The sequence below is a fragment of the Ceratotherium simum genome, chromosome 20 (genome assembly GCF_057802395.1).
Source record: "Ceratotherium simum simum isolate JZ-2026a chromosome 20, ASM5780239v1, whole genome shotgun sequence".
NCBI classification, from domain to species: domain Eukaryota; kingdom Metazoa; phylum Chordata; class Mammalia; order Perissodactyla; family Rhinocerotidae; genus Ceratotherium; species Ceratotherium simum.
The window spans coordinates 29,220,542-29,245,904 of record NC_141919.1 but is presented as its reverse complement, the minus strand read 5'-3'; the positions used below and the strand labels follow the sequence as shown (position 1 = coordinate 29,245,904).

The following is a 25,363-nucleotide window of genomic DNA, read 5'->3' as shown; positions in this document are numbered from 1 at the left end:
AAATTTGCAGGTAATTAAAAAGTCCCCCAGAGTTTTGTAATCAATAACTAAATCCAGGCTCAAAATAATGGTTCTACTTTAAGTATAAAAAAATTTATATGTTCTATCTGTACAATATTTATTTTAGATTATTGAATAACTTTGGTTGAACTAAGACATCAAGGAAAGGCATTAAAAATCAGAAAAAATAAGTTTAAAATAAAGAATAAAAAGAAGCAAACTTTGTAAACATGTTAAGGTAATGATAAATAGGAAACATATAATAATACATAGAGAAGCAATTAGATCCTATCTGCATTGGGTTATAAATTGATGTTCTAAGATTATTAGATTTAACTGACCTCCCTTCTTTACTGTTACTTTTAACTGTATGACTTGTACAGATTGCCTTGTGATGCTGTATGCTGTGTAGAAACAGACAAAATTTGAAGTTGCCGTCAAGACGTAATCCTGTAGGTGAGGAAAGAACAGTGGAGCCTGTGTCCAGTGAAGCAAGTGAAAAACCGATCAGCTTAAAGAGTGAGGTTAGGTCCAGATAGGAAAGAATCGGGCAAAGTAATCAAGATAAAATAATGTTCACAGAACCGGAAGGAATATTGAACCAAGATAACTTGTAAGCTACAGCAGCAGAGAAGGAAATGGAAAAGTAAAAAAATAAAACACCTGCCTGTCCAATATTAACAGAACATCTATATTGATTTTTTTTTCATTTGAATCAGTGGTGGTGACTATTGCTGTTTTTTACTGTGATGAATCATTTCATGTTATGCTGGTTATGTTAGTGTTCAGCTTCACAGCTAGGATCATCTTGATGAAGTGTGGCTTCAGAATTTTCTTTTTAAATCATGTTTGTTACCTTTGATAAATGCCTATAATCTGATGTTATTCGGTATTGATTTTGTGTGTGTGTGCTGTTTTTCTCTTGAAGTCAATTGACCCAGGCCAGCAGTTCACATGGGAACATTCAAACTTGGAAGTAAACAAACCAAAGAATAGATATGCCAATGTAATCGCATATGACCATTCCCGGGTTCTCCTATCAGCAATAGAAGGTAAGGCAATGGAGACATTTTTATAGCTTTATTTTCATGAGTTTAAGTATGTGCATGAAAATATAGTTTTAGCTAGATTTTTAGCCATCTATGAAAATAGTTACTTAAGATTCAGGCCCTGCTTGCTCTCACTTTTTCTTTCTTGTGCCATATACTATACACGGCCATATAATATCCTCAACACCGTATAACATAAGAGCATCCCTCATTACTTTCTTGCCTCTACCCTAGAGGAAAGACTTAATAGTGTAGTTGATGTTTATATAAGGGAAGCAAATTGGGGTTGCCCATTTTACTGATGGTTGCTGATGGTTGCGAATAAACAGGTGATTGTCAGAAGATGCCCATAGACTGTTAGTTAAAAATGGGTGACGGTCTTGTTTGTTTGTAAATAAATCTGGATAGCCACTAGGGACAGTCTAAAGGTTAGGAGTTGATGATGTGGTAATTAATAAAAATTAAGCACATTGGAAATGTCTGGTACATCTAATTTGTGGACTGCTTGGTAATCTATCTCCAACAATTGTAAGCAATGTAGTCCAGAGGGAATGAATGCTCCTAAAAGATGAGGATTACTTCTCAAATATTCCTACCTTCTCTTAAGGATTCATGAGGAGAGTATTTTCCATTCATTTCTTTCCAATAATAAATCCCTCTCACATGGCATATTAAAAATTAGGAGCTCATGTTCAACACTCAGCATTTTGTTAGTCTTTTTGGCCATGGTAGCACATTGGCCTGCTGTCCTTAGAAAGTAGTTTACAATGTCACTTTTAAATCCTTCCCTCTGTTGTAACAGCTAACCTAGACCACCAACTGCAACTTACCACATTCATCCTCATTGGCATCCAGAAGAACTTTGTGGCCTTTTCATACTTGAAAGTTCACTGCTTACCCTCTTCCAGATGCTTATAAAACATTAAATAATACCAGCTTCAGACCCAGTCCTTTCGAGAACCTTACAGTTCAAACATTTTCATCTACAGTTGTTCAAGTATCTTTCTCTTTTTTTTTTTTGTTTCTGAATTCTGTGATAACCACCACTTTATCTCATAACTGACCAAGTCCTACCTGCCTCCTTAGTGTCCAAAGTTAATTTGAAAGTGACACTCTGCTTAAAAGCTTTTCCAATAAGCACCAAAGGCAACCAATACATTTATTTTCAGTTTTTTGGGAACAAGAACTATCTTTTAGCATTTGAGCAAGCCCATACCTGCAGCTCCCTTTCCTCAAAATGGTGTTAATTTGGCATAGATATTTTTTGTAAAGTTCTCACAATTTTACTTATGATGTTGGAAAATGTTATAATCCCTTTTTGAGGCGATTAAAGATACTAGGTGTTCAAGAGTTAACCTTTTTCCATACTGAAAAAAATTGCTCAGGTTTATCAAAGTTTCACCCATGCTAGTTCAAGCAAGATACTGTCAAACAGGTAATTGCTTCTTTTCAAGTCCTGTTTAAAAATTGTAATTGGTATATGTGGATGGTTAGCACATATGGTTTACATTTTATCTCTATAATTCTCATTTTAGAATGTAAAAAAAATTAATAGAAATTTCTTATCTCAAGTCTCTTAAATCATCTCCATAGTAAATGAGAAACTAAACTAAGTCATAAATAGAGGAGAGAAATCTTTTTTTCCATTAGTGAAGTAGGGTAAATTATAGAAATAAAATAAATGAATGTAAATTGAGAACCCATTTGGCACAATTTTGGCTGGAGAACTTGCCGGTCTGCCTTTGCCGTATTGTAGCATTGTTTCCACTCAGAATTAGAACATTCCATACTACCATTTCTCTGTACTTTTGCCCACTTTGTTATTATTTTCCTTAACCTGTCATTTTCCACCATCTTAACAGTAAAATATGTCAAAAGACAAAGAATATTCCTCCTTGTACTTTTATTATGATAGTTGGAAACTATGTACATTTCATTCCTATGCTATTTTTACAGTATAAAAGCCAAAGCACTTGAATCAGACTAAAACCTGCCTTTTTATAGCTCTGTGCCCACAAATACACCCTAAATCTAGAGCTGACCTAGAAACCAAAAGTCTTTCAATTTTAAGTGTTATGCAAAAGGTTAGAAGCATTTAATTGAAGTTTATGGGCTATACAGAGAGCTTTAATCTAGATTACAACCATGAACAGCATTTTATCTTAGACTAAGCCCTAACCAGCAGACATTTAAGGGGCAGGCAATTATCCTATATCTTAAGCATGGAAGACAAAATGCTAGCAGCCACAGAACCACTAACTGAGGCTTCTCCTATAAAGGGAGCTTTGATAACACAGAGCCAGATTTTGCAAGTACATTAAAATGTTAAGTGACTTCGTGCACAATTTATAAAATTTCCCGTGCTAGTTTTGGGTTCCACCTGTGGCGATAACTTAAATGACTTTGGTTGAAGGTTTTATTTAGGGCATTTTGTGGTTCTTCTCTCAGTGGTGCCGAGCCCTCTCTTTATATTACTTTGCAAAGTGATCTAACAGACATTCAAGAAAAAACTGGAAGTTGCCACAGTGCTTCGTGTTGTCTTTATTTTTGCTTAATAGAGCAAAAGTTTTACCCTACTTCCATTAAGAGATGGTAGGGGGAAAAAATAAAAAGAATCAGGAATTTTGTGGGCACTGATGTGCTTACCGAACTCCTTGAATGTAGTGACACTTCATCACATGTTTTCAAATTACAATCCTTTTATTTATGGTTGGAAAAATGCAAAATAAATTCAAGAAAGTCCTAATTACAAAATGCTTACAGTCGTTGAATTATAGGGTAAGCAATATAGAAACAATTGAATTTTTGACCAATCCAGTTACAGTTGGGGTCCCCTCCATGTGTAAGCAGTTATTAAGAGAAAATATTAATTCCTAAAAAAGAGAGGTGATGGAATTGATTTTAATGATTTAAGATAAATATTGTCAAATGAAGACTAAATGGAAACTAATACTTATATGTACATAGAAATAGTATATAGTAATTGGCTTAATCTTATAGAATCCAAAGTTATCCAGAAAGTATACTTGTATGTAAGCAGGAAAAGAGAAATGGACAAACCAAAAGATGAAGAACAAGGAAATCTGGGTTTGGGTCACAGCTCTGTCACTAATTAGTTATGTAACCTCGATTTCTCTGAGTATCAACTTCCTCCACTGTAACCTCTTTCAGTTCTCATTTCTAAGAGTTATGTAGTTTTCTTGTCAATTATGTTATTTCCTGTACACACAACAGTCTGATGAAGCAACAGTATTTTACTATATATATAAGTATCCATATTTAGAGATGAGAAAACTGAAGCTCGAACAGAGAACTGGCTCTGAGTTGCACAAATTAGTATAAGTAATATAGCTCAAATTAGAATTGAGCTCTTCTGATTCCTTGACCCGGGCTTCCATGGGCCACATCACTCACACTGCTTTCCTACTGATACAGGATGTGGCTGTGACTAAGTAACTTAGCGTGGATCCAAATGCCCAGCCTTATCTTTTCGCCTAATAATCCATTTTATTGTTGGGCGTTAACCTATGGATAACACAAACATTACAATTTACTATTTCATTTCCTATTTTATGGCATAACTAATCTGAAGCAGTGACACAATATGGGGAATTGTCAGTGATCCAAATGCATCAGAGTCCTACAATTGCAGGAGGTCAAGTACATCTAGCCCCAACTGACTCCTCAGGTGGTCTACTCACCTCAAATAGCTTTTTGTGTATCTTCAACTTCTTATAAACCCAGGAATATCAATTAGTGGCAGATTATTTACTGAAATGCCTTGTAACTAACAAAAATTTCAATCTAATTATCACAATCCTGGATAAAAAAGGTTTTTTTTTCTAAAATATAATTACTCTTCACTGCTGCCAGTACTATATTTCTATTAGTAGGATTATAATTAACATTTCACTTTAAAAGTCATATTGATGTGAAATTTTTAAAAAATTGTTGGCCAGGTCTAAATACAAAGCAAAATTTAAAACCCTACTTTTCAACAACAAAGACAAGAAGTTATAATAGATATAATTGTTTGGGTACCTACTGTGTATTGGGTACCATGTCGTCGATTTTATATACAGTGCATAAAATCATGCATAGAATTTATCTATAATGTTCAGAACAACCTTGAAAGCTAGTTATCATCCAATATTACAAAGGAGAAAACTATTAAACTTTTAAAAGTCAAGTAATTTGTTTATAATCAATACCTAGTAAGTGGCAGAGCAAAAGTTCTAATGTGTGAGTCAGTTGGACTTAAGGCGGCTGTTCTCTTCAACAGACCACTCAGGACTATAGCCGCTTTTGAAGTCATGATGACCATGCCCATACATGTCACAACTAATTCAAAAATGGTGCCCTTTTGCCTGGGAAGACTGCCTAGGAATTTTGAAATATACATTTTGAAACCCTGGTGATAGAAATCTTAGAGCTAGCGGTCTTCAGTTGTGTTCTTAGACTCCAGTCAAAGTGAATTTTTCCAAGGAACAAATGACATATAAATGGCTTTCAGGTGGATTTTTTTGTTTATTATTACTTTTTAAGGTATATTAGGAAGACCACTGAAGAAGAAGACGGAAAACTGGACACTAAATCCCAGTTTAAACAGCTCTGTGACCTTGGTCATGTCACTTAGTACAGTTAACACTTTGGGGGAGCTGGATCCTTTTGAGAATCTGATGAACATTTTAAACCCCACTTGAAAATAAAAGGCACCTACACACTTGATTTGTACACTAATTTCAGAGAGTTTATGGACACTCAAGCCCTTTGTAAGCCCATACTCCACTTGAGGAACCCCTGACTTAGCGTCTGTTGTTCTGTTTCCTCGTAAAATGAAAATGTGTAAGACCCTTCCTGCTATTTCTAAAATTCTGGAAGTTGATTCTAAGTTCATAGACCAATAGATAATGTGAGTACTCAGATAAATATTAAATCTTGGACATGAAGAGATTAGCTCTTTCGAGGATAAAAAACACATTTAAGCCAGAAGGTTTATCCAAACGGAATTATTGGCTGGTGTGTGTCTCTCCTACCAAGCCAGGTTTAAATGGTTTTATCTACGAGAGAGTTAGAAATGACAAAAAAATGAAGCACTTCATGCCATATGCATTCTTTAACACTAATGCTTGTTAATCTGATAAAAAGAAGCTCAGTAAAATATGGGTTTGTTTTATTTTTCTAATTTGGGGGGAATACATTTACATTTTCAAAACAAATATATTCACTTCATCTCTTTAATGGGTACCTTCCTATAAGGGCCCATATGCATCTCAAGAATTTCTTTCCTATTAAAGCATCCTAAGCTCTTCTTGCTTCTGAACGTCTTGTTTGGACAAGTTGCTGTGCCTTGGTTTCCTCAGCTGGGCAATAGGATTAATAATAGGACCTATCTCTTAGAATTAGGAGGATTTAATGAATTAATGCATACAAAGCCTTTAGAGCCAGCCTGGTGGTCCAGTGGTTAAGATTCAGTGGTCTTTCCGCTGTGGCCCAGATTCGTTTCCAGGTAAGGAACCACACCACCTGTCTGTCAGTGGTCATACTGTGGCATCTGTGTGTTGCTGTGATGCTTAGAGCTATGCCACCTGTATTTCAAATACCAGCAAGGTCACCCATGGTGGACAGGTTTCAGCAGAGCTTCCAGATTAAGACAGACTAGGAAGAAGGACCTGGACACCCACTTCCGAAAAAATTGGCGATGAAAACCCTGTGAAGAGCAGCAGAGCAGTGTCTGATAGAGTGCCAGAAGATGCAAGGATGGGGCAGAAAGACTGGGCAGGGTTCTGCTCTGTTGCACACAGGGTCACTAGGACCCTGTCACTAGGGTCACTAGGACTCAGCTAGTGCTGAGTCAACTCGGCACTAGCACCAACAGAGCTTGTAGATGAGTTCTTGGCACAAAGAAAATGCCTAATAAATATTGGGAACTATTAAAGTTATCATTGCTGTTATTATGACTTTTATTACTACCATCGATAGGTCCTTTTATCCTCAGATAGAATTTCTTTTGTATATGATCTATGAGAAAATTAATAATATCCAAATGAGAACGCTGCATATATTTGGAGTACTCTGTGAAGCAAAAAAGAAATCGGTGCTTGATAAATGGAACCAGACCCGTAATAGCATTACAAATTTCAACAAGGCGAAGAATGTGTCCTTTTAAATGGAAATCCAAAATATATCATCTGCTGCTTGATTTTCATAATAAGAGCAATTCAAAAAAATCCAACTGTAAATAATATAGATGATGTTACAACAACTTGATTATTTGTGAGATGGGCAATTTAGCATCTTTAAAATGAGAAAGCGGCTTACAGGGAATCACCGCCCCTAGGATAAATCTGATTTAAAAAGGAAAACGAAGAAACTACTGATATTCCCCTATGCTGTTGATTCACCATTTCCCACCACACTAGTGCTCCGCGTTTAAGTCTAAGTGTCTTAGCTTCTGTTCCACAGAGTGTTCTGTGGTCTCTACTAATTCATTTAAAAGAGCTGTCAGCACATGGTAACATATTCTCCAATTTCACATCCTACCCATGCTGTGAGTTATCTTTGTTTTTTTTACAGGCCATATCTAGTAACCTGATACATTTTCAACAAGTAAAAACAGAACAAACACAGAAAAATAAGTTAATGCAATCTAACATTTTCTAATAAAATGTTAGCTGTATTATAGTGAATATAAATGTCCCATATGAAGCTCTGACATCAAAGAATTAAAATTGTTTTCCCCTTTACAGAGCAATAAATGTGATCCCTTTTCCTCCCTCTTAGTTCATTCTCTCTTTCTCTGGTGTTTGTTTGATTTTGCTTTTTGTTTTGTTTTTTATTGGTTTTATTTTGCTCCTGAAATTCTATTTAAAGTACTGACAGAAGTTTCATAGCATATATGCCCCATCTTAAAAACAAAACAAACAAACAAAAAAAAAAAAACAAAACTTGTCTAAATCTCATCCACATATCAGTTGAGTTCATTTTTCTCACATTGTTCAGAATGTCAGTCACTGATTTAGCACAGTTTCTTTAACATTTTCAGTCTTTCACTTGTCACGTTAGTTGTTTATAAGCATGACAAAGTTTAATCCTTTTATTTCAAAGGGATCCTTTTTTTAAATGCATGTATCTCTTATTTTGAGGAGCACAGTCAAACTTTTATAGCTTGATTTGTCTTAAATAGAGAGCTATATGGGATGTAGCCTTTGGAAACTTGGAACAATTTCACACGGTACTCATAGCCTGCGTGAGGACTAATTAGAGCTATTTAAATGGCATCTTGCTCCTGCATGCAGCCAAGCAAGTGGTGTGGGGATCTGTTTCTCCCCAGCTCCTACCTCAGCCTCTGTGATGTTTCTTACCTGGAAAAGAGAAAAAACATTTTTAAGGGATAGCTGGTTGTGTTGGGTTTTTCCTTTGCTCTTGTTCCCAGGAAGCTAAAGAAAGAGTAAATCAGAAAGCTCTGTGAGTTTATTTTTATCTCTGTTGTCTTTAGTTCAGTTATTGGGAATCTTTTTTTCCGTTTTTATTGTACATCTATTCAGATTGCATTAATGAATCTACACTTCATTGCTCTGAGGCTGCAGAGAAATCTACGTCATAGGTAGTATGGCTCTGCTGTTAGACTATAGGCACAAGTTGCGCATTGCTGGGAAATTATAAAATAATAATTTTTGTCCTCTCCATTAATTTTTTAGTTTAGAAACTGGAAAGGGGCATTCCAGATTTGAAATTACTTTTTGTCTGTAGAGTATTTAGGAATGAGTAGGCTTATTTCATTTCTGTTTATTACATCGATCATAAGAATAACTGATATCCACTGGTATTTTAGAAGTTTCAAATGCACTGACTTATTTGATTCTCACAGGGGTGTTGGGTAAGGACGTTATGAAAATGCTGCTCATTTATTAGGATATAGATGAGGAGCGGGGTTCTGAGAGTTTCCCACAGACAGAGTTCCTGTCATCATATCTGTTTTTGATTGATTACCTCATTGCTCTGTAATAATTGCATCCTTATTAATATGAGTTGAGTAGACCAGAACTCTGTGATGTGGCTGAAAGGGTATGCTGCGGTGGCCCAAGCTCTGCTTTATTTCAGGGCAAAGTGTTCCCTATCTAGAAATGAGTCCCCTCTATCATGGGTGCTGATAAGCCCCCCACATGTGTAGCTAATCTTGGAATACATTCAAAGACAATTCAATCACCCACAACCTTCTCTGTGGCCACTCTTATAACCCAGCCTCCTCAGCAGTGCTGAGGTAGAGAAAACCGAGGAGAGGAGGACACAGAACGCTGAGAGGGTGGAGGCTGGGTTCACAATCTCTTTGAAAGATATCCATTCTGCCGTTAACTCACTGTGGCGATGAACTGCAATGCCCACAGAGCAAGGCACGCTTCTAAAAAAAATTGTCCTGCTTACTTTAGAAACATGAAGGGTAATTTGCCAAACTGCAGTTACATCCAGGGATACCGTCACATAGAATACACTGGACATTTGCAAGGAGCATTTGCTTTTTCTGCTATGTTGCAAAGAAAATCATTCATTTTGCTAGTTCTGAAGCAGCTGTGGGTGTCTGCCATGGTGCAAGTGAAGGGGAAAGAAGGCCTGTGTCCTTTGGAATTAAATAAATTTACTAGTAAATTATTATTGGATTTCGTTTTTCTTTTTCTGTTCTCTGGTTTTGCCGGTGTCAGCGAACAAACATTTTTTTCTGTATTGTGGGTTGTAAAAACTGCAATCTAGGTCTTACCCCACAATTGGCTATTGTTAGGATTTTTTTTTCATGTATTGAAGTGGAGGAAGGGACATTATTTACTCAATAAAAGGTAGCTTTTGTGTTCTATTGGAGCTTAAATACTTCTATCTTACAACAGGGAATAAACTGATTTACCAAAAAACAATTTCTTTTTGACGCAAACTTCACTAAGGATTTGTAGAAGTGAAAGGAAATAAAAGTACCTGGGTTTGATGCCACACTGTGAGTTGGAGCAGAGTCAGCCAGTCACCCAGAGGCCCATCTCCAGCTGTGTGGTGCAGTAGCAGTTTGTCCACTGGGATCATGGATGGGATTCTGCCTCCCTTCTGATGCTGTCTCTTCCTCATTCTCACCTCCGCAATCCAAGGAGAGCTTCTTTCCCTGAACAGACCACCTCCCAGCCGAGTCCCAGCACCTCCTTTTGTTTTTGAGTTTGTTTATTTTTTACCCCACCAGGTTCTAATTAAGATTTGAAGTATTAGTCACACCAAAAAAGTCTCCTCTCAGCACATCGGAGGTAGAAGCAATAGGAATCAGCTTGAAAGAGCATCAGAGCATGTTCCTACCTAATCTGAGAGACACAAAGCCTCTATTTATCCTAAAATAACTTCACAGAGATTTCTAAATCCAAGAAGGTTAAAATACCGCAGAGAGACATCTTATTTTAGACTTAAAAGGACTCGAGGGAATCAATTTGTCCAACACTCCTTGTTTAGCAGATAAGCAATAAGAGGTCTGGACAAGTTGAATAATTGCCCAAATGTCAAAGAGCAAACTACCAGCAGCCCTAGACAGGAGTCCCAGTTTCCCAGTCAGTTTTTCTCAATTCTTAGCATTGTCCCATGCTTAGTATTGTCCCAAGACTTCAAAAGGCACATGTGACTTTTCCTACAGTGTGGAGTGATACAAAAGTATGCACATTCTCTTTATGATTACTAAATTTCACATCAGTAAAATAATTCATGTGCTATTTTGGGTCCTGCTTTTTCACTTAACTCAGGACACAAGGCCTTATTATAAAACTTTTATAATTATAAACACCCCTCAACAAAAGAAATCTTTTCAAATTAAATTATCTGCTAACCTGAAAAATCAAATGCAAAGCAAGTTGGTGTTTTTTTTTTTTGATAGACCCACATGACCCAATTAGTCCTCCTCAAATTAACAGGAAAAAAGTTATTTTAACCTAGTCCTGACAAAACTGCTCAAATAGTCTGTTCTTTGATATTGCAACATGCTTTCGAGGTTTTAAAGCATTCCTCAGTAATTAATTATTCATCATGAATGTTCTTTCAGACAAAGCAGCTTCATATTTGCAAGGTTTCCTCTCCTTCTGTTCATATTCAAACACGCATGGGAACAACTTCATGAAGCCCTGTCCTATTAATCCCATGAGGAAAAATGGCATTGTCCTTGCGTATTGAAATCATGATAAGTTTCCAAAGTTTTTCAGACAATTATAAGAATAGAGGAGCCCAAAGTCCATGCCCAGGCTTATTTTCCACTGAAAGCTATAACTAGCAATTCCCAGCAAACAAAAGGAGAGCCTAAAACTGGCCTAATTTGTTTGAATAGTTGCTCGCTATGGCTTGCTGTGCACGAAGGCCCCAGAAGCACAGCTCTACCGACCGTTCACCTCATCACAACCTCTGTTAGTTTTAAAGGCTTAAGTTTTACAGTTCCAAGTTTAGTTTGCCCAAAACACAAAGACTCAGTCTAAAGCATGTAAGTAATATTTTTAAGCACCACAAGAAAGAACAGTCCATTAACTAATGAAATATACTCTAACACAGGAATGAGACATCCTGGTATAATATAAAGGCAAGATCTATCCTCTGTTTTCTCACTTACAAGATTAGAATGACAAACAATTATTATTGGTGTTTGAAACTGTTTACATGACTATTAATTAGAGAGTACACATGAAACAGTACATGAGAAATCATGAAAACTTACTTTTATAAGTGTAGTAAAGCCATGGATTCCTAGGAAAGAGCAAGTTTTAGATCTAAGCTGTTCTTCTTGGACAATGACATTAAGAGCAACTGTTTCCAAGAGACAGTTTCTACAGCAGGGCCAGGCCTAAGATTTTGCCTATGATGAGCTAAAGGCAGATATCTTGGTTATACTCTTGCTATTTTAATAGCTGCCCCCTCAAAAAAGACAAAGGACCATTATTATTATAGTGGTGGACAAAGGTCTCCTTGATTCCAAGAAATAGAAGCAATCAGCTAATTTATAGTAATTCTGTGGTCTTTCAGCACTGTGTTTTAAGTTAGATTTCCATCCATCATAGCCCCAGAGGAATTCAATTAATTCTCACACACTTCTCTTGGATTAGTAGTGCACTCTGATTAGTGTTGCATTAGCAGATGCAAATCATTTTCTGGATAAGGCAAGGAATTGAAAATTAAATAAACAAATATGCATTACTTGGAGACGATCAACCAAAAAAAAGTGAAAGAATTTTGGATATCCAGCCTCCCAGCAGAAACATTGCAATCAAGAGCTACTGAAGAAGCATTTCTTGGCACCAAAACACTTAGAAAGACAACATGGTATGTTTTTTTCATGGAGTTTGTTGAAAGATCTTTCTAAATATGTCACATTGAAAACTGGGGTCTCACCTACTTGAAACACACTGATGTTTAACTTTAGCTTCCAGTCTGGGGTTAGTATTTTTAGAAGGGCAAACCACCACCCATTCTAAAATATTTTCTCATTCATCTTTCTACACAGTTTGTTATGTTGGGTTAGATGAATATAGGACATATTACATCTTAGGGCTTCTAGTGAACATAGCCATCTCCTACATCTCCACATTGCAAAGGAGATGTGAGAGAGAACTTACCTGAAATGTCTTTTTGCCAGAGTGGGTAAAGGGATTTTCCAGAAGATGGCTTTCTTTCCAGGTACTGCCTCCTTACAGACAAGTGTCAAAATAGATGAGGAACCTCAGCACTATTTTCAGGATATAAATGTTAGCCTAATAATTAGCTTTACTAGATATTGATTTATTGTTTTCAATTCTCCACTTTTCATAATATCAAGTCCCAAATTCTTAAAGCATTTGGTGATACAGTATGGATCCCAGGTGCCTAGTAATTTTCAGGCAAAATTTTTGTATTTTTATCCCCAAGAAGTGCAAACATTCCCCCTAAAAAATAATTTATTTTTCAAACTTGAGCAATACGCCAAAGAACAATTCATAACACAATAACAGATTTAATTTTACGCAAGAATGTTGGATGGATCTGATTCCCCTCCTTTAGATGTGGGTTTCAGCCCATCTCCTCTGTCGCTCAGCCTCATTGTTCAGACACATTTATTATCCTTGATAAGGGGCAAATGACACAGTGCCCAGCTGATGCATTTTCTGAGTCATTAACCCAGATTTCTCCATTTTGAATTTTGTTGGAAAAAAGTTTTCTGTATATTGGTAGCTGAGTGAGGCCCTTAGCCAGAATCTTTTTTACCAATTGTTTAATGTTAACTGCTCAATTAAAATTTTGAAAGTGGGCTTTTCTCGTGTTATAAAGTAGATTCACTGTTGGCTCAGAGCCAAATCCTGTGGACATGTAGATGTGTGTGCTTCCCAGGGGCTGTAACCTGAGGACTTGATTTAAACTGTCCTTTGAACCTACAGTAATTTTGTGCCAGGGAGGAATAGGATCTTTGTCAACAAAGGGCTGCCAGAACCCCAACTGCTTCTCGAGTAGCTGTAATAGATGAATAATGTTACAACCAACCGTGCATTTCGGTTTTTGCTCAAAAGGCTTTTCACTAATACTAGTGGTATTCCATATCCATGTGTTCATCTCAGAGCCCAGTAGTTTCCATCTGACTTTCATTACGTTTCTTGAGAAGATCAGTTTTACAACTGGAATCAGAAAAGCAGTCAAAGTAATTGCAAGTGGCAATCAGTGAAATATAGCAATTTTAGCTTGGGAACATATGTTCCATTATAAAGAAAATTTTTTTTTCATAAATTTAGGAGTCATATTTTCCCAGGGCAAGAGGGGACCGTGTACAGGTTCTGGTGCTAGCTCCCATGTCATCCTGATGTCCCCATAAAGTGTTGGTTCCCCTCCAGGGATAAGCAACTCATTACCTCCCAAGGAAATCTATTCCCTTTTTGATTCTGATGATTTGAAAATGCTTTATTATATTGGAGATGAAATTCATCTCTCTGTGGTTATATCCTTCAGAATTGAAAAACTTTGGTCTCAAACAGAGTAAACCTAAACCTCTCGTCAGATACTCATGGGCAGCTCTAATCCCCCAACCCATACCTTTTCCTTTTCCAGGCTAGAATATGTATTCCTTTCTCATATGGAATAGGTCTGATTTACTTAATCACTCTGGCCACTCTCCTTGGAAGAAGCTCATACTTGCCTATCGTGCTGAAGGAAAATTAGACTTTCAATCAGAATATCTGCATTAAATTACAGCTTGGCTACATATTACATGTTGGAACTGGGGCAAATTTCTTCTTGTCGCTAGAGATAGCAAAGATGAATAAAAGAGACATGGTCTGCAGGTCAAAAAAGGCAATAAGCAAGTTAACAAACAATTAAATCTATAATTACAATGTGTATTTGGTAGTATAGAGGGTTGTCAAGGGAGTTCTGAGGTCCCGGGCTATCAAGGGCAGGCCTTCTGAGATGGAGGCTGAGTGTTTCATGATGGGAAGGAGACAGAGAGTGTGTTCTAGGATGTGGGATGGCGCCAAGGTAGAGGAGTAATGCTTTCTAACAACTGAAGCAGGCCACAGTCTAGAGTTCAGAAGGCGAGGAGGTAAGTGGAATGAGATGAGTCTGGAGAAGTGCAGAGCTTAGTAGCCATTGTTGAGAGTTTGGATTTTGTTTGAAGTTTAAGGGGAAGCCACTGTGGGGTTTGAAGAAGAGAAGTTATAGTGTCTGAAATATATTTTTAAAAATTGCTCTCATACTAGATGGAGAACAGACTGCAAAGGACAAAAGTAAAAATGGAACAACCAATTAGGAGGCAGTTGTCATAATCCAAGGAGAGGTTCATGCGATACAACAACCCTGTGAGGTTTAAATGAGAAGCAATACTCTACAGAGGTTAAGAGACAGACATAGCAGAATGCCTGCCTATAACTAAACTGGACACCACTGACTTGAGCAAGTTTTTTAATCTCTGTGCGCCCCAGTTTGTTCCTTTGTGAAAGGAAGATCATGACAGGATTTACTTCATAGAGTTGTTGTGAAGATTAAATGAGTTTATGAGTTCCCTGTTAGCTAAATCTGCAAAGAGCTTTTCACTGTTATGACATGCTTCACCCTATGTTGCATTTTCAGACTCAGGCATTATTTTATTTAGTTTTTGTCTGGGAATGAGGAAGAACATGAGTGAGGAATGTGACCAGATAATTGTTTATCTTCCTTTACAAGCTATATTTTGCTGATGCAACGGAAAAGACAGATAATGTGTGAGAGAAAAGGCATTCTATGGACCATATTTTTCTTTCTTTGGCAATCTGCCTTGTCATATTATAAAGACCCAACACCTTGAATACCGTGTTTCTTTTACATGATGGTCCTGATAAGACTTGTTTTTTTGTGTGTGTGAGAAAGATCAGCCCTAAGCTAACACCTGCCAATCCTCCTCTTTATTGCTGAGGAAGACTGGCCCTGGGCTAATATCCATGCCCATCTTCCTCCACTTTATATGGGATGCTGCCACAGCATGGCTTGACAAGCAGTGCATCGATGCGCGCCCGGGATCCAAACCTGCGAACCCCGGGCCACTGCAGCGGAGCGGACACACTTAACCGCTTGCACCATGGGGCTGGCCCAAAGACTTGTTTTTAACCTTGCTTAAAACTCAAACTTTAATATATTGTGACTCCTCTAGCATAGCGTGGAACAAAAATATAATGTCATTAGGCTGTGTCCCAGTCTGTTTCCTCTTGTGACATGTTCCCCTAGTTGAATAACATTCCTTGTTTTACAGGCATCCCAGGAAGTGACTATGTGAATGCCAACTACATAGATGGCTATAGGAAACAAAATGCCTATATTGCAACACAGGGATCTCTCCCCGAAACATTTGGGGACTTTTGGAGAATGATATGGGAGCAACGGAGTGCCACAGTTGTTATGATGACAAAACTAGAAGAACGATCCAGGGTAAGAATAAATATCTACCTTCTCCCTCTTGAAATCTTCCCTCAGATAGTCCCATGTTGCATATTTTATTCTGTTCAGAATCTAACCTTTCCTTAAGCTTTGACTTTCTAATAGACACTAATTGAGAATGGGCATTAACAACTCTGATTAAACCATTCTTTAACATTCTTCTGAATCTTTCAAAAAGGAAATTCTCTCGTGTTATGATGTGTGTGATTGCTAAAAGGAAAAAAAAAAGAAGTACTCGAAGTAGACAACTTGGTTAGAGAAAATAAATATTACCTTGAACCTTTTTCTCAAACTCACATTGAACAAGAACACTCAGACTTTGGGGGAGAATCCTACCAATATGTACTTACCAGTATATTTTCAGCTTTTTCTTTCTTGCAATCTGCAATGTAAGATCTAAAATTCTGTAAAAGAGGCTCTTATTTAAATTATTCAAATTAACATAAATTAAGTCAGGGCAGCCAGAAGAATGATGTGGGTTAACACACAGCTGAGAAAACACATAAATGTGTAGAGGGCATTTTGATAGTTTAGCCTTCTCTGAAATGAATAGATTTTAATAATGCCGTCATTGCTTATTAAGGTCCAAGAAAGGAGTTTTATTCATCATATGGGTCCAATATTATGGTGCATGGCACATTAGTTAAATGCTGTTGATTTGCAAAACTAAAACATAATGGGTAAGCAGTGTGCCATATTCCCAAGTGAATATGCAAATATTGTAGTCATCTGATGAAAATCAATCTTTAACCTTGAGAATTGAATGAAGAAGTCTCTGAAAAATCGCAGACGACAGCACATAACTCGCTCTAAACAGTGGGACATTCGGACAGAGCTGGAAACCACCACTGAGAGGTCTCTTTCACTGTGGTCACAGGAGTCCCAAAAAGGATATTTAGAAGGAAGCCAAAGCCCAACTCCCCATTTATTGTGTGGCTGTTGAGGTTTTTAAAATGTTCTTCTAAATGTTTAGGTCAATACACGGCAGTTTCTCTTAGCCCAGGTGTGCATGAGGGAAGAGTTGAAGGATGCCCAGGGTATTTATAAGGGAAAAACCTCAGACTTAGGAAAATATAAAAAGTCCCAGCTGTTACCAGTTACACAACTGGTTTAACAAACCTAAAAAGCAATTAGATCTTTTCCAAATGTGTGAATTCTATAGAAATATTGAACTAGTGTCTGAAATGAATTTAGATAAAAACTGTTATGACTGTGAAGAGAAATATCTGTGTCATACTTTACATGCAAACTCCATTCAAAGATGTAAATGGCTTCATGGTGATTTTTACTCAGGGTAACCCCTTTATAGCAAACTTTTTCTTTAAAAACAACCCCACCCACCCAGGCAAATGATCCTTGGATATAGCTGTTAGTAATTATAACAATGTCTAACACATATTAGGTACATTGATATTTCACAACAACCCTGTGGGAAAACACTACTATGATTTCCACTTTATATATGAGTAAACTAAGGCCAGAACATTCCAGAAGGTCAACCAAGGTCATTCAGCCACCAAGATCAGAGTTAGGAACTGAAGACAGACAGTCTGGCTCCAGAACACGTGTGCTTAACCGCCAGGCCATACTGCCTGTTAACACTTCTGTGAAGCTGAGACAGCTAAACTGTTATGTTACAGCATGCATGTAAATCCAACATACCCAGACCATTCTGCCTGGAGATACCGGCTGGTAACAAGCAGTCATTTGCAAAAGCTGTTTTCAGTAAAACACACATTTTATCTTGACACTGCAGGCCTTCATTAAACCGTGCACAGAAACTTGTTTTCAAATAACCAAATGAAATTCTGCCCCTTTTCTCCCTAATTGCTTCTAATAATAAAGTTAGTTCTAACTGGCCCCATTGCCACTGCAACATCTGATGGTAATGAGCAGTTCTTGGCTGAAAGCATTGTGACTTAAATACCTACAGTTTATCTTTCTGTTGCAGGCTACCTTTTTCTTCCCCTGCCTCAGACGGAGGAACTTATTTGGAAGTTACTAAATGAACCTCTGTTTGCTCCTTTCATTAATTACTCTTTGCTCTTGCAAGTTACCTTTCTCCTTTGTTAAACGGCCTAAGGAGGCCAATTAACATGCTGTCTTGTGATTTTTATTCTGTGGTGGTTCAGTCTGTACCCAAACTTGTGAGGACCTGCATAAGCCAATATTGAGGAATCTCAACCGTCATCAATCTGATCATACAAACAAGCCCTGATCCCCAAAGCCCCAAAGCCCTTTGTTCCCCCATCCAAAACACTTGGGAATAAATGACCGAATGCAGCTAAGAGATTTAAGAAAGCACTGCTCCCCCAAATTATCTCACCTGCTGTTCCATCTTCCTCTTTCTCCTTCTCCCACCTCACCCTTTCTCTATCCAGTTGCTCTTTCGCCTAAAGTCTCAGGGAGAAGGAGGAAGGCATTCCTGGATTCTAAAACAAGAACTTGGATTGAGTTTTGCTGTAAAAACAATGTTATAAATAGTGGTTAGTTGTTGCTGAAATATAGCTCCATACTTGAGGAACTGTGTGGGTTATGCGTGCTGACCTGGGAACTCAATGCATTCTCAATTCCCGGCAGCCAACTTCAAAGCCGATGCTTGTGCTAGCCTGGCTTTACTTAGGACTGCCTGTAGTCTCCATCATAAAGGGAAGTGGTCCAGGTAATTTAAACAAATCACCTCTCCAAGGGCTGAAGCCTGAAATTTTATTATTTTGATTAAGGCTCAGGTTCTTGAAACAATATTCATCCCCTTGGTATGAAAAAAAATATATATGTATGTGTAAACACTTCTGTGTATTAGAAGTATGCAGGAATACCTGTTAACTGGAGATTTGGGGTAAAGGAGAGAGAAGGAAAGGGAAGAAGATAGCAGGATGTTACACAAGACTGGCTGGGGACAGCACCATCAGAGAGAAGGGAAGCTACATGACAGTTCCAAGTAGAGGTGCCTTGCAGTCAGATGTCTGGGTTTGGATTCTAACTCTAGTGCTTACAAACTGTGTGACAACGAACAAGTTACTGGACCCCTCCAAGTCTCATTTCTCCTTTTTGGATTACACTGAAGGGTTATTGCAGGAATTGACTAAGATAAGGAATCTGACAAAGTGGCTTAACGAGTCTCAACTATTATTGAGAGAGGTTGGAGGGTTTACCATCACAACTTTAGTTTCCCCTAAAGATGGCTTCCAAATAATTCAATTTTTGTTCCCAAATGAAACAAGTGTTCTCTGTGGTTGACAATGACTCCTGACCAACCCCCTAGAGTCATGGCACATGGCAAATTCTGCCCACTGTCCCCAGTGTGGCACACCCATACATTATGGTGAAGAGGAGCATGTAGCTCAGAACACAGAGTTCTTTTGCCGTTGCCTTTCTCCAGGACAGAATCTCCAGAATGGAGACCCTGACCCAGGGAATTTGTTAATCAGTCTGCAAATAGACCACAAGAGACTGTTCTGACTGCTACTTTCACTGCAACCCTATCTTAAAACAATACAATATGAAAATAATTGAATAATATCGACATGAGTTAACATGTAGTAATAATTGTCACTGAAGATAATATATTCTTGACAGCACGTTTCCTTTTGGTTCAGTTTTGCATTCTCCCTCCCCATTCTTATTTGTTTGATGATGTGAGGAGTCCTCCCCTTAGAACCTATCCCCCGTGTTTTCCAGCTTTCTCTTTTGCCTACACACGGCTTGCTCTTACGTCGTCACTCTGGCCTGCTGTTGATGAAGCAGGAGTGCTTGTAACCGCAGCTGAGTTAGAACAGCTCTCTCAAACAAAACGCTGCGGTTCATTAGCCTGTGTTAGAAGGTCCACTGGCCTTTTGATAGAGAACTGACCATTCTTAGCATTTGAATGGCTAAAGAAGCCCCTACATGTATAAGGTATGACTTAGGATTTAAGTTGGTCTTTTGAAAACTTAAGTTCTTTGATTGTCAAATGCCATCACTCTCCCCTCAAGTGTGGCCTTGAAAGAATCCCAAACTTAAACGACAAGACTATTTGCATGGTGTATACATTTGGTTATCAACCCTGAAGAGAAAATGTGTACATTGAATATTTTCTATGAGTTTCCCTGGAATATATAAAGAAACAAAACAAAATATAAGGCTAAAACCTGGAGATTTTGAAGGTAAAGGATGATTGCTGCCTAAAAACACACAGGTCATTTTAAAGCCTTGTACAATGTGCTGTGTGACATAAGATACTGTTACTGGGTTTTATTCCACAGTTTCCATCTTTTATGCCAAATCCTCTCAAGTTCTGCGTAGTTCATTGATTCTGTAGAGAGTCATTCTCGTGCCCTAGAATGTGGTCTCTAATTGTTTCCATGTTTCATAACATGCCAATCAGCACATGAATTGATTTGGGCAACCGCACGGAGGGAAGAAAAAGTTTGGAAAAAATGAAGCAATGGTAGGAGAGTAAAATGTATGCAGCTGGGATTTCCACTCCAAGGGTGTTATTTGTGGGCGACTGGGACACATGGTTGGCAACCTCACTTGAAGGATTGGAGTCTCCAAGGTAGGATTTGCCAAGGTGATTGTTGGCCCAGGAAGCTCTATTATTTAGTGGGTGATTGTCCACTTTTGTTTCCTTCATCTATCTGCCTTTGGTTGTTTCCCTTCTACTTTGTTTCCCATCTTGAGGTATATAAGACAGAGAGAATGTATAAACCTCATGCTTGGCAAATTCTTGAGCAGCCTTGATTAGTGTTAGAAGCCGAAGTGGCTTAACCGAGGTTAAGGGATATGTGGCTTTCACTTGTCCTCACTGGCCTGCCTTCGTTCACTGCCCATAGTTGATGCTCATTGTTGCCTCTGTGTCGGGCAGGCTTTATAGTGGGAGTTGATTCACTTAAAGAGCTAGTGGTGTTTAGTTCTGTAAATGTGGTGTTTAGTGGTGTAAATGTCGAGGATGGGGAGTGAAATTTTGACACTCAACAAATGGGACATGATTTGAACTGTCATTCAAAGTGGGCTACGTTGATTAGTAATGAAAGTGTAGAGTTAGAAGTGAGGAATTCTATACTTGGTTTCCAAACTATCTAAATCCCATTTTCTGTTCCCAAATAGTGAATCATGCAATCCAGTTGATGGCATCGATTGCTAGAGCAGATCAAATGTTTTGTGCATTGTGACTTTAGTTTATCTTAGGCCAGAGAATGAGAAAATCCCTGCTACACTAAATTTTGTTATTTGTGCTGATAAATAGAGCTAGATGCTCTCAAGGCCAAAGGGTCCTGGCTGGTGTTAACTACACTATGTTAATAGTTTAGGGAATTAGAATATAGAGACTTGACATTTGGCGAGTGGAGCACTTCTGACTAATGACCACTCCCTCCTCCTCGTATGTCCTCCCCAGTCCTTGAATGTCACCTTACTAAATTTCCCCCAATAGAGAGCGAAGGTGAGATGGAGACACATTCACATTTGGTTCTATGGCTAAGAGGGCAATTCTGGGCAAGAAGCAGCAAAAAAGGAGATTCTGGTCAAACGTTTTCTTGTTTTCCTATAAAACAAATCTTGAGATTCTTTTCAGATTGTGAGGTCTTTTGGGGTTAAAAGTTGGCAGAATCCCCTTGAAGATTATAAATGGCAGTGTTATTGTTTTCATTGTCATTATCGGTTTTGGAAGGCCCAGTCTTGGCCAGTGGCAGACTAATTCTTGGCCCCTCTGGTTTGTCAAGGTTCGGTGAGTTTAATGGAGAGCAAATGCTTTCCAAATGCCAGGACTGTGTCCTTTTCCAAATAGAACTGGAAGCGCCGAAGGCCTTGGACATTTAATTTCTCAAATGGCCACCTTAAGCGCTGCCTATCTAGGACAACAGAAACTGCTTTTTCCTCAAGCAACTGTGGGAACGGCAGCACAAACATTGCCTTTGGAGTCTGCATGATGTACGGGATTGTTTTTGAAAAGTAGGTGGATGCTTAATGTAAATAGGACACTGGCAACAAAAAGAATGATGCTCTTGTTGGCAATCTAAAGGATGTTTGGGTCCTTATCTAGCAAGTTCCACACTCTTGGTTTTCTCTTGTTGGCAGACACAGTGTCAGATAAAAGAGAAAGAATCCCACCAGTTTCTTGCTGTTTATTAGCTTCCTGGATTTTCTACCTTCTTTCCCCATCCCTCCCCTCCTCTATTTAGAATCACAGCTTAACAGATTCTAGCTCAAAACCTTCCTATTAAAGTGAATTAGAGGCATCAAGGCCCAAGAAAAGGACTGGACTGGAAGGAGGAGATGCAGCTTTGCTCCTGGTGACTTTGTGCAAAGCCCCTCTCATTCTCTGCATTCATGTTTATAGCATGCCCAGGCTGGATTAGGTCACTTCTAAGGTTTTGAGAAGTGTGCATTAATCTCTAAGCTCAGGCAAGGCTGATGTTCAGCTGGTAGGTCCCAGTCTAGTTGTACTGGCTTTTAAAATATTGAAATGCAACGATACTGGTTGGTATACAGATCTCGTCTTTTTATTGAAACTCTAAGTCACCTAGTGATATTGCTCAATGGCAGTGATACTGGCGTGTTGCTAGGCCACAGGCAGCCACTGGGCAGACCAAGGCAGACGCAGAGGTGGCACTAGGGCTATGTGGAGCACCCAACTACTGCCAGGAGTGATTGGGGCTGAGGTACCAACTGTAAGGCCCCAATCCAGGTAGGAAGAGCTGGTATCCAAGTGCTACCTGGCCATGATGAAGGGGCACTTCACACAATTTTCCTCTGGTTACAACAAGGTGCCAGAAACTTGAGATGTAATGGCTACCAATTTAATGAGGGAAGTCATTGGAAAGATTTAGTGCAGCTCCCTATGGTAGCTTCTGCAGACACATTGTCTTAGTCCGTTTGGACTTCTATAACATAACGCCATAGACTGAGTGGCTTATAAACAACAGAAATTTATTTCTCATGGTTCTGGAAGCTGAGAAGTCTAAGATCCAAGTGCTGGGAGATTCAGTGTCCAGTGAAAGCCCGCTTCCTGGTTCACAGACAACTATCTTCTTGTGTCCTCCCATGGAGAGGGCAAGAGAGCTCTCTGGGATCTCTCTTATGAGGCGCTAATCCTATTCATGAAGGCTCCACTGTCATGACTCAATCACCTCTCAAAGACCCCACCTCCTAAAACCATCACATAGGGGATTAGGTTTCAACATAGGAATTCTGGGGGGACACAAACATTCAGTCTGTAAACAAATGTCACATATCAAACAAAAGAGAATATCAATTTCTTAAATTAATAAATGGTTTGGAAAGTGTTTGAATGGTTCGATGAAAGTATAAACACTTTTATGGTGTATAACTTGGTTTATTTAGAGAATTATATTTTTGAACTTTATGGTTTTATTTATGAAAAACTATTACTGCACTGATGGTCAGATGCCTTCATATCTCTCTCATAGCAGGTATTCTGTTCCCTTTGATCCTCCACTAAATAGTAGTCAACAAAGAGAAATGAAAAGTGGAAATATATAGACCAGATGGTTTTGCCATTTTGGAATAGATATGCTTAAATATGAGTTGAGTGCAGAGAATGACACTATTGCTAAAAGAGACTAGAATCACTGAGATGATCTCTGTCCTTATTGTGAAAAATCAAGTATTAAATCTGGTCTTGAAAACTGCCACGAGAGATGTTATAACCTATAGAAATAACCTATAGAAATAAACAGCCAGCCCTGGTGGTCTAGTGGTTAAGATTCAGCACTCTCGCCACTGCTACCAGGGTTCATTTCCTGGTCAGGGAATCACACCACCCGTCTCTCAGTTGTCATACTGTGGCAGACGCGTGTTGCTGTGCTGCTGAAAGCTATGCCACCGGTATATCAAAGACGGACTAGGAAGAAGAACCTGGCTACCCACTTCCGAACAAATAAGCCATGAAAACCCTATGAATAGCGGTGGAATGTTGTCTAATATAGCGCTAGAAAGTGAGAAGATGGCACAAAAAGACCAGGCAGGGTTCCACTCTGCTGTCCACAGAGTTATGAGGGATTGGAATCCACTGGACAGCACTAACAATAGAAATAAACAGTTTAGCATATAATTTTTATGTCCACTAAAATATATCCTAATATTTATGTAAAACTTTCTTTTATTGCATTCTTCTTTATTAAATGGATATTGATAAGTGCATATTAACATTTCCTTCTTCCCAGTAACAACTTTGATTTGCGTTATCTAATGTTAGCATACTTGCTGTTCACTCCTTACAGAAGAATCCTCTGCCCGACGTACTAGATAGTGATTTCCTCACTTTCAGCAGCAATTATGGTTTCCCATGTATCAGTTATTGTCTATCCTAAGTCCTTCTTTGGTAAAATCATCTGGCCCTAGGCAGGTTTTTCAAAGTATTATGTGGCAGATGCATTTCGTACCAGTGATGCTAGGACCTTTTGGAGGTATTGGTTTGCTACATTTGGAATTCTGATGCTTTGCCATACTGCTATGCTCAGTAAGTCTTTTTTAAATGACAATGAGGAGGTTTTAATTTTCAGAAAGTTTTAGGCAATTTAAAAATAAGCCAACCCAGACCACAGTATAGTTGATTATAAAGTGGACTTCTGCTTGTTGAGTGCCTATGATGTGCCAGGCACTTCCAAGATAAGCCATGTGGGAGTAAAAATGAAACTAGAAGGAGAATATTTCCCTGAAGTACAGTCAGCAGACCTATTGGATCAACTCCTATGAGATATTTCCAATAACAGGGTTTTCTTTTGAATACATGTAAATGTTTTATCATTCCATCGACTTGCTTTTGATAGTTTGCCATGAAAGACGTAAAATGAATTCATTCCATAGCATACATTTAGTGGTGGTCAACCTGTTCTTTCCATAATCATGGAGAAATGAAAGCTTACCACATAAGGGTGATCACTTTATGATAATAAAAAGAAATCTTTCCCCCCAGTTCAGCCAGAAATCTGAACTGCCTCATTCAGTTTAGGCCTCAAGTAGAGTTACTGGGCGATGTTTCTAAACCACAGCCTGGGTAGCGGATTCTGCTCCTCTCCTTTTCTACCTCAGGGTCCAACACATTCTCTTCTCACAGCAGACTGGGGCCCAGGTAGATTAAGGGAGTTGTTTGTCATCTCACAGCTGTCTATTTGAAGAACCAGGAGAGGTAAACACACCTCCGTATTTAGTCAATAAGGCTGATGGATTGGGGACAGGCCTGCATCTCATTTCACTTTGGTGTCCCCACAACTGCTAACACCTTGCCTTCCACCTAGAACGTCCTAAATACATATCTGCTGGGATTAATAACATGTTCCTTTTTTTCCCATTTAGAATAATTTAGGTAGTTTATAACAACCACCACAAAAACTTGAGAACATAACCTAACTGATAATTAATAATAGGTATTGCCTATTGAATGCCTA

The 25,363-nt window shown here is 38.4% G+C and overlaps 1 protein-coding gene across 2 annotated transcripts in view; it reads left to right on the top strand.

Moving 5' to 3' along the window:
- The window catches only part of PTPRD (protein tyrosine phosphatase receptor type D), a 498,410-nt gene that overhangs the window by 425,550 nt on the left and 47,497 nt on the right, over nt 1–25,363 (top strand). For both annotated transcript variants that reach the window (XM_087444573.1, XM_087444574.1), the window contains exons 23-24: nt 929–1,052; nt 15,790–15,965. In XM_087444573.1, coding sequence (XP_087300699.1) covers nt 929–1,052; nt 15,790–15,965 — 300 coding nt within the window. The remainder of the gene's footprint in view (nt 1–928; nt 1,053–15,789; nt 15,966–25,363) is intronic.